Source organism: Rhamphochromis longiceps, linkage group LG4, assembly GCF_057381845.1.
Source record: "Rhamphochromis longiceps isolate RC_006_pf linkage group LG4, R_longiceps_female_GT1.1, whole genome shotgun sequence".
NCBI classification, from domain to species: domain Eukaryota; kingdom Metazoa; phylum Chordata; class Actinopteri; order Cichliformes; family Cichlidae; genus Rhamphochromis; species Rhamphochromis longiceps.
Window position 1 is genome coordinate 11,349,898 of NC_140560.1, and position 14,390 is coordinate 11,364,287.

General features: G+C 43.2%; 1 protein-coding gene across 1 annotated transcript in view; it reads right to left on the reverse strand.

Moving 5' to 3' along the window:
- Positions 1-2,544: 2,544 nt before the first annotated feature.
- Positions 2,545-14,390, reverse strand: part of grin2ba (glutamate receptor, ionotropic, N-methyl D-aspartate 2B, genome duplicate a) — a 137,757-nt gene continuing 125,911 nt past the window's right edge. The window contains exon 16 of the mRNA XM_085403270.1: positions 2,545-8,140. Within this exon, the coding sequence (XP_085259396.1) occupies positions 5,858-8,140 (2,283 nt within the window). The 3' untranslated portion in view covers positions 2,545-5,857. The remainder of the gene's footprint in view (positions 8,141-14,390) is intronic.

A 14,390-nucleotide genomic window follows, 5' to 3' on the forward strand; every position in this document is an offset into this window, starting at 1 on the left:
TAGCATGTAGGCACACTCTATCCCTCCTTAGTCAAGCCCTCTCTTTATCACATGCTTAAATACCAAGATGGTACTGGGCAAAAGCTCAGAATGAGACTTCCCAATGATGTCATAGTGGCCATGTCCATCATTTATCTACAGGCTATCACCAATTCTTTGAAATTCAGATAAACACCAAAAAGCTTAAGAAGAGACCACATACGCGTGAAACTTATAGTTTTTTATTATTAATACTCAACACTTCATTTTGTTCATCATGTACAAAGAGAAAGAATAGTCTTATGTCAGCACTTATAATTGTAGATATCAGTATGATCCTTATTAGAAGTACCTTAATGATGTTTTTTTGCAACTTTGTCATGATGTGGTTAATTTTGTTATTGAGATTACTTTGTTTCCATAAAAAAAAAAGAAAATGAAGGTAAATATTTTCCCCAGTATTCAGTATATACACAACCTGTACAATTATTTGTTTTTGTGTGGTTTTTCTGTTTGTACGGTGTAAAAATTTTGGCATTGTTTCAAAGTAAAGGGCCACAAAAAGAGAAAAGAATGGCCAAGAATAATATTATGTATACAATTGATATTATTTCTATGTTACATTTTTTTTGTCACCCACAGTTAATTCAATCAGGCTATGTTTGTGATTTCATAAACCTGTTAACCTTGTGAAATACATTTGGTAGCAACCCCTTATGTCATCGGCAATTTTCACCCAGTTAGCGCGACCGATTCTCAATCTGTGAATGATGACGGTGGAAAATCGCAATATTAAAAACAAAACAAACTGTACACAGTTTCGTAGAAAGTTTTGTGTGCGTCAGTAAAAAGCGAGATCTGTAACACACATTAAGAGAGGCTTAAAATATTTTCTGTCATGAATAAGAATGAACAAATCACACGGACCTTCAGAATAAATCAGCTATATAACATCACAGTATAGTTCCTTCTGTCTGCACCGGGTGAAATCACACTTATTTATTACAAAATTAGCAGTTCAGAGTCAATTATGAAAGCTGGAAATATGAGAAACTTCTCAAATACCCTTTATCCAAAACATACACATAGAAAAAAAGAAGGGGAAAAAAAAGCATTTTCAACAAGTCAGATTAACCATTACATCGCTCCCTGCAGACGACTGTCAGGCTGGTATTTGGTCCCATGTGTCATTAATACTGACAAAAAAAAAAAAACCCCGCACACACGTCATCTGGGGTGATATTTACATCCTCCACTCTCAGGATGTTCCAGCCTGCTAATTTGCCCCCCCCCCAAAAAAGGACAAGACAAGAAAAGGGAAAAAAAGGGGGAAAGTGCCAGTGTTTTCCCCTATGTGAACTATCTGAACAAATGTGTGCAGAGAGAAGGGAAGCTGGGAACAATATGGCCTTAAGGGAAATAAAGGCTTCCAAATGAGCCCTGCTTACTCTGCAGCACAGACCGATCTGAAGCTGGAGGTGCTAAAGGTCTGATGATAGCATGCTCACCGCAGCGCCAGGTACACCTCCCAACCAGTGGTAGCAAACTAGTTACCCTCCAAATCCTGACAAAATGAAATGAAATAAAATAAAATGTGGCGTACAGTAAGAAGATTTTCTGTTTGGTCATGCTGTTTATTGCAAATGAGGAGAATAAGAAAAAAATCTGCAAACCTAACAGAGTCTATGTGCACACTGATACTTTTTTCACTTTTCAATCAAGCCCTCTAGAGATACAAAAAAAAAGGGGGGGGCAAAACAGAAGAGAGATGAATTTCTCCTTTCGGGGCTGATGAGAAGATTATAGAGACTTATTGGCATCAGTACCATACAGAATAAGAGCGAGGAAATCGCTTCTGACTGTGTGAAAACAAGAAAAAAGAAGAAAAAACCCTGCATATGTACACAACAGATTACAAACGATACTTCCTTTCTCAAACAGACAAATACAAGGTGGCACACAAAACAAATCAGGATCCGAAGCATATGAGTTGTTTCCAGCTGTCAAGTAGCACAGTTGAGTAACAAGCGAGCGAAAACGGTGCAACGGCAGTTTATTCACCCATAGCAAAGAGAAAAGAACAAAGAAACCGCTGCACAGAGACATGACGGAAGAGATGTTTCACCTTTTAATAAGGGGTTGTACAAATGCATTTCAGCTTCACATAACTGAGATGAAACTGCACTCGTTCACGGTTTTCTCCACAAGATTGTGCCTAAATCCTCAGCAATATCACAATATCAACACTGGGGCAAGTCCAGTGTGCATTTGTGTGTGTGTGTGTGCATGTGTGTATCTTCCTTATTTACCACAGTGATGTCTATCCCAAACAGAGATATAACAGGATAGGCCGGACTGACAATGGCTCTAAATTCTGTGTGCAATCACCGTTAGAGCCCACATCGAAAAAGAAACGGGCAACAAAAACAAAACAAACAAAAAAAATCCACAAATGTTTTTTAGGAGGTTTTTTTTAAGTTTTTTTTTTTTTTTTTAACAAGGATCGCTGCTTAAAAATGAAGGATCACAATATACTGCCTCTATATGCAAATATCATCTCTGTATACATGTAATATTGTATTACATAAATGTGTAGATAATTGAATTGCGCTCGAAAAGCATGAAGAATAGCTTACCTTAAAAAGAGAGAATCTAACACAATCCAAGGGAAACTTAGCGAAGACTCCTAAAACTAAACTTTTCCCCCTTGTTTTTTTTTTCTGTTTTTTCTTCTTCTTTTTTTTCAAATCACCAAACGTCTACACCTACAGTAAAATTATCCTCTGACACTTTGAGTGAAAATAAGAGAAAAAAAAGGGGAAAAAAAGCATAATTCTTAACATAATCAGTATACTGATTGGTAAACTATTATAATTAAGTAAACATGAGATCGAAAGAAAAAAAGAGCTTCAATTATATCACTTATGATTAGTAATATCTGTGTCTTAACTATATTTTGCATATTTTTGTTTGTGTGATTTTTTTTCAGTTTTTACGAGTTTTTATGTTTGTTTTCTTTATTTCTTAAATTGCTGTAAAACATATTGAAAGTTACATCCTGTCTGTCTGTTTACTGTACAAAGTGAAAAGATTTTTAAATATATTATTATTTACAAGGTAAAGATTTAACATACTAATGCTGACGCTGATTGATACCCACTGCAAAGTCTCCTTCTTCTTATTTCCTTGTCGAATCCCCCCCCCCCCCAACTCCCCGTTGGCCGTTCTCCTTCCTATACCAGCTTGCTTTTAATGGTTGACCTGAACTTTCAAAATGTGTGCATATAAAAATTCCAGAGATCCCAATCTGTTTATTAGGAGGGTGTGTGTGGGGGGCAGATGAGTCGGATTTAAGGCTAGCTCGATAAGTCTCGCTTTGACAGTGTGATCTGTGGAGCGAGGGATGAGGAAGAGGAGGAGGACAAGTTTTTGAATTTATGAATAGTTGTCAACAGAGTTAGTGTTTAAAAAAAGAACAGCTGTTATCACTCGATCCTGATTCGCTTCCCTCCACGCGTGTGCGCGTGCATATCCTCCCCAGTCCGTTCCACTGGTGCCTTAAGATATAGTGGTCGACAATGATAAAGATCACACTCCTCGGACCGGCGCTCCTCGCGCAATCTCCAGCAGCCCTTGAACTTTTTGACACCAACTAATCGAAGATCAGACCTTTAAAGAACTACCAGGGCTCCCTCTGTTCTGTACAGTAATGCGATGAGTCATCATCAGACAGCTCAGGGTGGGGGCGAGGGCAATGGGATGATAAGGCATGTCTACTGAGTGCCTGAACCTACACTGAGTAAAAAGTCCTGTCCAAGAAATTAGGCCTCTTCAGCTAAAAAGACTATGTACATCAGTCAAAGTAAAAAGCAATCAGCCAGTCTCTCAAATAGACATCTTCCTCTCTGCTCAAACTTCCATCAGCATTGTTGTCGCGGGACGGCAACACTCCTCCTACACATTTCTCTTTTCTTTTTGCAGCGTTTCGCCTACGTAAACGACAGCGCAAATATTAATCACACGTGATGTCCAAACAAAAGCTTACTGTGCGAGCCCCTCGGCCCGCTCAGCGAAAAGTAACGCCTTCGACAGGATACCGGTGAAGAGGCCGAGAAAAAGTTAAGTGCCTGATGACTGTCATTGTGTAACCTGAATAAAAACAAGTGTTCTAAAGGCTGCCAATGTTGTGAACTGAGACTCATCGGTCTATCCGTGACAATGGGACATCCTGAATACAGGTGGCTCATAAAACGCTGCCCACACTTGACATATGAAATACACTGTTTTACAAAGTTATAAAAGATCTTAAACGGTATCTTGTATCTAAACCACCACCAGCAGCAGCAGCACTGCCTCAAAGCCCGCTGTAAATCTTTGATTTTGTTTTACTGCAGTTTTGGCTCATAAATGTGACCCCAAGAACGCCGAGTGGCCTTTATGAAGCCTGCCGGTCCGTCCTGGTGGTGGCTGCTGCTGCGCGAGGGCCGCTTGTGAACTTGGAGGACACTTCCACCGGAGACCGTTAAGGCACGTCCTTCCTCCCAAGCATCCTCAGCTCCCGTCGGCACGTCATCGTTCAAAAGAACACAAGTTCAGACGGACAGAAACCGAACGTGTGTGCGCGCGTCTGTGCACTTGTGATGCCTTTAAATGTTAAGTGTCGTGTTTCTGCCGACTCCAAATACATCTTCAAGATCTTGTTTTTCTACAAGGAGCAAATAAATGCATGAACATGTAGTAAGAGCATTCTACAGAAAACCAAAAACAAATATTTCTTTTTTCAAATTTAAAAAAAATCAGTTTTTCTGGCTTGTTGGTTGAGCTGAGAACAACTTTCCTCCTGCCACTAGGGGCAGACAGACTGCAACCACAGATGCTAAAAACAGCAGTGAAAGATTTTACGGCGAGAACACAAAACAAGTAAAAACTTAGTGATATTATAAGCAGTGTTATTATAATCAGCACTAAACATCTCTGTTATTCACAACTGTATCAGTATTACTGTTGTTCTTATACCCTGTTATTTTTTTCTATAAGAATATCTTATTATCATTCATTGATTGTATTTCTCACAGCAAACAAGATCAGCTCTTTTGGCGTCGAGGATAAGGAGGAGGAGGAAAAGCATGGGGGGGTGTGGGGCGGAGAGAAAGAGGAGATATTGAGAACTGAAGTGCATTGCGAAAAGAGATGGACAGACAGGGCTGTCTCCGTCCTGACTGAGCGTGAGAAAGACGGGGAAGCAGCAGTCATCGTCCCGTGTCGCCGCTCCAGCAAACGTGACCCTATCTACTTTTTCTGCTGTGACACTGGGGCAGATGGGCAGTTCAATCCCGTCTCTGCTCTCGCTGTCCTTCCTCGTGAGCGCTCAGCAGGGAGCCTTTCAGACAGCCATGGAATCGCAGCAGGCTCGACACGTCCCATAGCAGACTATGAAGAGGTGTCGGCCTCGTCGCGACGCCGACCGAGTACACTGACTTCTGCCACACTGGTGGATGGAAAATGGTAGACTTGAGTTAAGGGGAGGATGTTTATTGACCGTGTTTGGACATAAAAGTAGAGTAGCTTTGGCCATTTCTGAGAGAAGGGGGCGATATCCCACACTTCCTCAGGGTGTCCTGATTTGTTTCCCATTATTTCTTGCAAAAATCAAAACTTCTACGCATTATTTTATATTTCAGTCTCCACCTTTCAGTCTTTTCCTCCTTTAATCCCTTACCTCCCCTCCTCCCAATCCTAACATCTCAATATGGGCTAGGGTTAAAGTGTGTCTACAGCGTCTTTAAAGTCATCCCTGATCTCCTAGAACTAGATGCGCCTCTATTGCTCTCCTCACTCCCCCCTCCTTCGCCTCCGCTCCTCCTCCCATATTTGTCTTTCACACGTCAGACTCAATGCTGGAGAGTTTCTCATACACATGGCCATTGCTTCCGTTGAAGGGACGCGGGGGTCCGACCCCCAGCATGGAACCGTGGTGGTTCATTCCACCGAGGCTGAGCTCTTTTGGGAACCGGGGCGTCGCGCTGGACATCACCCCGGCCGCCGTGGCAGATGTTGGCAGATACGAAGTTGCACTCATCTGGCTCCTGAAGTCACTTCGGCTGTTTTTGGCAACTTGTTGCTGCTGCTGTTGCTTTTTCATGTAATATTGTTTGGCGCCGTGCATCAGACACTGGTCATCGCCAAAAGTGGGTATAAAGGGGTTTTGGTTTACCCGGTCGGGGTAAAGTGATTTGGATAAAGAGAACCCTGCCCCGCCCCCTCCTTCCATCAAAGACCTGTCCCTGTCTCTCATGTCTCTTTCCCCTATTGAGCGGCGGTGGACACCTTCTCCGCCTCTGAAGAGGCCCGACCGGCTCTCACCTCCGTAAAACAATGGGTCCCTGTCTCTTTCCCTTTCCCTCTCGGAGCCCCCGTGGCGTTCAAACATGTGCGCAAAGGGGCTGCTGCCCTCCATGTAGCGTTCTTTTTCCTTCAAGCTAACACTTCTGGGTGGGGGCAGCATTCCACCCATGCCTGCACCGCTCATGCCCCCACCTCCTCCTAAGCCTCCCATCAAACTGCCCATCCCACCCAATTCGTCTTTCTGCAGGTCGACAAATGCGTCATACGAGTGCTGCCGCCGAAGTGGCTTACCGAAACCGCCGCTCTTCCGCCTCTGCTGTGCCTGAGATTGAGACTGAGGGCCTGCGCCCATGCCACCCCCTCCTCCCCCACCCGCCCCGCCCCCCATCTGTTCCAAAAGGTGGTTGTTGTCCTCGCTGATATCGTAGAGGTTTCCTGTCTTTTTACAGCCTTCACAACGCATGCAGGTTGCGGAGCTGGGACGACTGCCTCCCCCTCCCGAGGACCCACAACTCATGCCGCCACCATAGCCACCTCCATGCAATGACATCTGCTTGCTCCCCAGTCCCCCACTAGCCCGACAGTTCCTGCACTCCCACTCTCCCCCAGCCAATCCAGAACCTCCCCCGCTCTTTGAATCAGACTTCTTGGGTTTGCTCTGAAGAAAGTCATCCACTGGTACCAGGGAGGTGCAGGTACTTACTCCTCCATCTCTGTTCCCAGGACCCTCAGTCAAGTCCACGTGTTCCCACTGAGGGACACCATCTTTGGGCCGAAACTGGTCCAAATAAAAATCTCTAACGCTCTCCTTTTCTCTGAAAAGATAAGAGTTCCCATCATTGTTCCCTCCTCCACCTCCCCCGCTTCCTCCGCCACCCCTCTTGCGTTCAGAGGGCAGCAGCGGTGGGGAACCAGAGCGGTGCCCGTGATAGTGGTGGTGACTGATGTGGTAAGGTTTCCTCCTGTAGCCCAGCTCAATCTCGTCTAGCTCCCGTCTGGACTTGGCAGAGGCCGGCCTCTTCTTCAGGCTGTCCCGGTACTGTTTGCGCTTTTTGGCGTTACCCTCCAGGTTTCCGTACGTTACCGTGTGCGTGGAAATGTCTGACACATCTGAGCGTATATTCCCATCATCATCTCCTCTCCCTGGACAATAGCTATGTCCAGGGATGTAAGTGGAACTCGAGGCACCTCCTTTGAAGGAGAATTTCCCATATAGGTCGGGCAGGCCTCCCTTGAAGCTCTGGCCCGAGGGAGGAGTCTGTCCGGACAGCAGGTCAAACTTGCTCATGTTCCTGTGGGTCAGTGCTGAACAGGGCTGAGTGGTAAAAATAGGGGTCACCCCTCCACCCAGGCTGTCACAGTCAAACATGCCGCCCTCCAAAGAACTAGCGCTACCCAAACTATGGGGTCTGTTGGGAGGAGGTCCGCTAAGCCCTAAAGTTGAACCATGGTGGTGTAGATAATGGTCCTGATACAAATTGCTGTCCTTAAGATGCAGGTTGCTAAACGTCCTCTCCACCTCACTGATGTAGTCGCTAAACATGTTGTCTTCTGGCATGTAGGGTGGCTTGCAGTCAGAGTGGCCCGCCAAGCTGCGCCGATGTTCGGAGATGTCGTAAACAGAAGATTCACGACGGATGAAGTCCAAAGCGCTGTGTGGTGAGCCGTTCACCCCTGACAGGGACGCCATGTTCTTGGCTGTCCGTAGGAGCCGCATGATGTTCGAATGGGTGTTGTTCATGGTGGCTGATGGCGAGTTCAATGCAGAGCTGCTTTTCTCCTCAATCTGCACCCCATGAATACAGCTGTAAATGCCCTGTGTGGGAGAAAAACAGGTGAGAGGAGGCATTAAAGGGTGCACATTTCAAACATTTGTTATTTGACACTGCAAAATCCTTCTCCTCACATATAAGGTCTTAAATAATCAGGCCTTATCTTATCTTACAGACCTAATAGTATCACCCCAATGGAGCACTTCGCTCTTGTACTGCAGGCTTACTTGTGGTTCCCAGAGTATTTAAAAGTTGAATGGGAGCTTTCAGCTTTAAGGCCTGTCTTCTGTGCAACCAGCTTCCAGTCTGGATTCAGGAGACAGACACTATCTCTACTTTTAAGATTAGACTTAAAACTTTTCTTTTTGATAAAGCATATATTTAGGGCTGGATCAGGTGACCCTACATCTTCCCTTAGTTAGGCTGCAATAGGCCTAGGCTGCGGGGGAGGGGGCTTCCCATAATGCACTTCCTCACTCATTTCTTTTCACTCACACTGTTTATATGCCAGTCTGCAGTTAATCATTCGTTATTATTAATCTTTGGCTCTTTTCAACAGTGCGTTTTTTATCCTGTCTCCCTCCCCTTCCTGTCAAAAGGGAGTTTTTCTTTCCCATTGTCGCCAAGTGCTTGCTCGTCTGATTGTTGGTTTTTCTCTGTATTATAGTACGATCTTTACCTTACAGCATAAAGGTGATATGTAAATAAAATTGAACTGGACTGAACTGAATTGAATTGTAACACAAGCCAACAGAGGTGTTTTGGCCACAGTGTCCACCCATCCATCCCACATATCTGACAGAAGCGATAAAGTTTTACATCAGTCAATCCAGGTTGTCTACATAGACCAGGTAACCAAGGGCACTAGATTTATGATTTATTTTAAAGATGGGGGGTGAAGCTACCTGGAGAGGACAGGACAGGCCTCACGACTGAAAAACACACAAACCCACCAGCAATCAGTCAATCTTATTTAATGTCGTATTTTATGTCATCTCTTCACAGTGGGTACAAAACTGGAAATGCACTGATATGATTCAAAATTTATGTTTCGTGGTAGTTAATGGCACAGAAACACAACCAATGACATCAGATGTGTCGTCTCATAAAAAAGATGAAGGGGAAAAAAAGAGCCGGTGTGTTTAATGAAAAACTTTGAGACGGCAAAGCAAGCAAACATAAAAAAACCGCTACGGCTTTCGGTATCGATTCTGTCAACACCTCGCTGTATGCGGTAAGGGAAATAGATGTCCTTTATATACAGAAATGTGGCATATTCACTGATGTGAAATAAAGTGGGGCAGTGCGAGTGCGCAAACAGTGTGAAGATTCAGAGAGGATAGTGTACCTTGATGGGTGATGATTGATAAAGGCCAAGTGGCTGGAAGAACTCCTCGGACCCCGCCAATCAATACTTTTACTCAATGTGATTAGAATTCAGCTGAACAATATCCTTCGGCAGTTATTAGGGATGAAGAGAAAGGCCAAGCCAAGGAGACACTAGCTGAGCATCATAGTGACAGAAAGACAAACTGCTCCATTTGCATCCAGTGATCTACGATACAATATTCAGATAAAAATGGATGTACAGCAGAGCGCAAACCAGGCTTGACAGATGGGGACTGTAAAGTATCGGATCAATTCCCGACAATGATTTTACTCATTTTTTTCCCTGCAGATGACGACGGGAACCACTGTTAGAGATCAAAGATCATCCCATTGCAGAGGTCAAGGTCCCGTCATAAGGCGAAGTCTGTCTTGGATGTCAGATCTTCTTCTTCTCCTCCTTTTACCCAACAATATCATCACCTGAGCCTGACTTTTCCTTTCCCAAGCCACTTGTTTCTAGTAATTAATTAGTTACATGGACAGTGGCTGCATTGCAGCAGAAAGGCTTCATCCCTCATTCTTCTTTTTAAATAATGTTATTACTTCTTTTAATTTCACAGTCGGTTAACAGCCAAGTACGCAAAGCTTGACAGTGGCTAAAACTAAGAGGTTAATATAAATACAAAATGACTCAACAGTATTCAGGAAAGCGCACACGCCCACCTTTGTGAAATTCCTCTTTTCTTTTCCCCCAACTCAGAACCATCTTTTAATGTTTATCCGGTCCTTCTCCATGTCATCTGTGTTTCCTTTTTTCCATCTGGCTGTTTGTATAATTAGTCATCCCTTCATCGCTTTTGTTTTTCTTATTTTATTGTTCTGATTACACCCCACCTGCTGCCGAATCTGTCACATCCTCCCTCCCGTGACATCTATGATATAATCAACTTTTGGGAAGATTTTTTTTCTGCGACATTCAGCTTAATTTGCCGGCAAGCTTCCCTCATTAGCACTTAACCTGATAGCGGAGGGTAAAATTAACATTGTAATGATTTACAGGGCGAGATCGAGATAAATATTTGCACTTTTTTTTTTACATTTCTTTTATGCATGAATAAGCAGTAGCAACCAGTCAGAGAAAGAATGAGAAGCATTGAGTCTAGGACGAGACTGCATGCTTAATCTTCACCAGCAGATTTTGTCTACTCTGCAGGCCCACATAAAGTAACAGTTGGCAGGGCTGGTTCCACAGTAGCTGATTGTTTGGTCAGGATGTGTAAAAGAAATAACGGCGGCCAGAGAACTCCTCAGAATCCAAGGTATCACATCAAAATCTATAAGAGCTCCTGATTGCAAATAGAACAGCGTCTGAACAGGTAGCGGCGTATAATTTAATACAGCCTGAGCGTGCTGTAAGCATGTGTTCCTTAATGCAAACGAACTTAGCCATGACGCGATCTGAGGCCTGTGAAAAGTGGAGCGATTAAACCTCTAATACATTTACAGTTCTTAAGTCATTAGAGGCTTTTAAATCAATATAATTAATTTGTTTCAGTGAGCCAGGTGGGACCTGGAGGAGCAGGTAGCCGGGGGGAGAACTGCTCACAGATCTGCCGAGGGGGGAGCGCTAACCGACCGTGAAGCCATGACCGGAGCCACGTGACTCACACCAGCCGTGGCAGATGTCTCATTTTTTACACCGCCGAGCTTAAATGTTAATTGCTGCAATAACAATAAGGTTTATTGGATTATGCTGTGAAATTAAAAAAGCGGAATCAATCGGAGTGGCAGCGTAAGAGAGGAAAAAGAGGGAAGAGAAAGCACACGGCTGGAGAGAAAACACTCAAGTAAATGAGAAGGAGACAATGCGACGTCTTGGCCAAAAGATAATAAACAGCAGCTTCCACTGTTCCACAATTCCCGTGATCTGTGCTACACATGCAAATCGACGCTCCCAATGAATATTTCCCCTGAATATTTTAACATGCTGAATCATCTGGCTGTATTTGCGGACACACAGCGTTCATTTATTTTGTCACATCGCAGCAAAGACGCCGGTAATTTCTGTAAATGAGAGCAATCGCTGAATGTTACACAAAGCATAATTGGTCTCTGATCCGGTTCCCATACAAATTGTAATGATGCAATAATGAACAACAACAACCAGCCTGTCTATGGAAAGGAGAAATCGGCTGACATTTTAGCAACAAGTATGCCATGCTCGTTCTACAAAAAAACAGACACGGACAGGCGTAAACGACGCTACAGCACAGGCGCAAAATTAACACCACACAAAATAATCAAAGTTGAGCACTGGAGCGGAATATGAGAGCAAGGAGGGGTACTTTTTTCTACTTTTTTTTAAAATACAAAGCCTTGTTTTCTTGGCACAAGCCGACCCAGCACCACAACAGCATATCAAATGGAGGCAGAAAGCAGCAGTGTGTGGCTTCTCTGCTGTAAATTAGCCACGTGGTTTAGCATGCAGTGTTTCACCTTCACAGGCGCACAGTGAATTACACCGGAGCCATGTCAAAACAATTGGAATGCAAATCAAATACCTTGGGGGTGACTTTGGTCTCCTGGGACCCGGTAATCTACCCTCTCCGGTTCCGTGGCTGATTTTTTGTTGAGTGAAGTATTGATTTCAGCTCAGCATTTTGTAAATATTTACCTCATGGGCATCAGAAAGGCCAAGGCATCAAAAGTAAAGGAGAAAGCTCTCTCTATATGTGTGTGTGTACTTTGGCAGCGGTAGTTTGATTTGGGTAAGTGGAATGCATCTTTGAATTTTTAGAATCTCTTAGGCCTTAAAGAGTAAAGCACCTTCATTTGTGAGCCATTAGAGACAGTAATGAAGTAATGAGTAATGATGGTGACTTCACAGACGAGGACGATTCAGTTACGCAGAGGTTAATTTGAATTATAGCCAGCTGGATGTCTTGTACCACCTACTTTAGAGCAGCCTTTCCACGACCAAATAACTGTACTGTTTTGGCTGCTGTCATTCATACCTGTGAGCTGACAATAATAATTATTACAATGAAGAAAATTGTGGAAACTGTTATCACTAGTCGCTAAGCCTTCAAGAGGTACTAGTCATTTAATCTAATTGTTTACATTTTAATTGATGCACAATACCAGTAAATTGTTGTGTCCAATATATTATGCAGCCATCTGCCACTAGATGGAGCTGCACCCCCGACATCGTTGTAAAAAACTTAAAACTCTGTTAATTGAGGCCTTATATTGTAAGTTAAGCATATTGTTGTATTATTGCCTTGTTGCCAATACAAGCTAAGGGCTCAGTTACATGGGCCTAGAGACTGGTTGGCAACCATCTAGCAACCACAGGGAAAAAAATGTATATTTCCCAACTTTTAGGCAATTGCTTGCTGGCTGTTGTTGGGTGAAATAAGTGGCAAAAAGGGCGCTACACCAAACTGTGAGGAATTTTTGAGTTATTTTTGACCAGAATATGTCCCTCTGTGTTCTTATATAGCGAACGAATATCCATTTGTGCAGTTTCTCTAAAATTAGAAATATCCTGTCTCATATTGATGCTCAGAAGCTAGTTCATATATTTATTACTTCTAGGGTGAATGTTGCGATTTATTATTATAGGGAAATCCTAAAAACTCCCTGAAAAGCTGTCAGTTGATCCAAACGCTGCACCTTGAGTACTGACAGGAACTAGAAAGACAGCATGTTTCTCCCACACTGGCTTCTCTTCACTGGCTTCCTTTTAAATCTAGAATTAGTTTAAAATCCTTCTCCTCACTTAAAAAGTTTTTATCAGACTCTATCTTATCTTAAGGGCGTCAAAGTATCTTGTCACCCCAATAAAGCACTTCCCTCTTCCCAGGCTTACTTGTGGTTTCTAAAGTATTTAAAAGTAGAATGGGAGGCAGAGGGTTCAGTTTTTATTTATTTATTTATTTATTTATTTATTTCACACTTTGTACAACAGTTTCCACAGCTAGTTCTTTCAGACAAACCAACCACATTTTCTATCAGTAAAGCACTGCAACCATGTGTGAAAAGGAGCAGTAGGAAGAAAATATTCTTATTAAACCCTGCCCCCTATCTACAATCCAACTTATATTGTAAGTCGGCACCAAAAATCAAGGAACAAACTAACATTAACACTTATTTCAAGTCCTAACTCAAACCAAACAACAAATTTACAATCAGAATATACCACTCCACATAGTAACAAGGAGAAAAGATAAGTAAATAAAATAAATGAGGCAAAAAAATAATGGATCTTTTTTCTATTAACACCAATTTTATTCACATTCTTCATATTGAGTTATCGTTTTAGACATGTAACACTTTTTAAAACAATGTAAATTTATACAATTCTTTAAATTATAATGAAGAGAGTTCCACAGTCGTATACCCCTAACCGTTGGACTCATTAATCTTTGTGTAGTCCTAGCTAGCTGATGCTTAAAATAAAATTTCCTTCTGCTGTCTTCTCCCCCCGAACACGTTAAAAAGACTCTTTGTAACTTAAAAGTGATCAAGTGATCAAGTGATCAAGATGGCGCCGAGTATGGCAGCCTCGTCGCGAGCTCCCCCAAGCAACGGCTTTCTTCTGTGTTTAATTTTACTTTTCCTTTATTTTTTCACGAGCAGCACTTGTCTCCTTGTGTACGACCGACAAACCTTACTGGACATAAAAGACGGTCTTTCTTATAACTTTCCGGAGTTCAAGTTTTGCAACACGGACGCTCCGTTTGCAGACCCCCCATTCATCTCACCTGAGACGCCTTTGTTCTCTGGCCCTGGAGGCCGCAAACGCCGACGCAGAGGGAGAAGATCTGGCGTTCTGGTTCGACTGAGACGGCGCACTTACAGACCACCGTTACCCAGTTTATTACTGGCTAATATGCAGTCTCTGGAGAACAAGCTGTGCGAGCTTCGGGCACGGATCTCATTCCAGCGAGAGATGCGGGACTG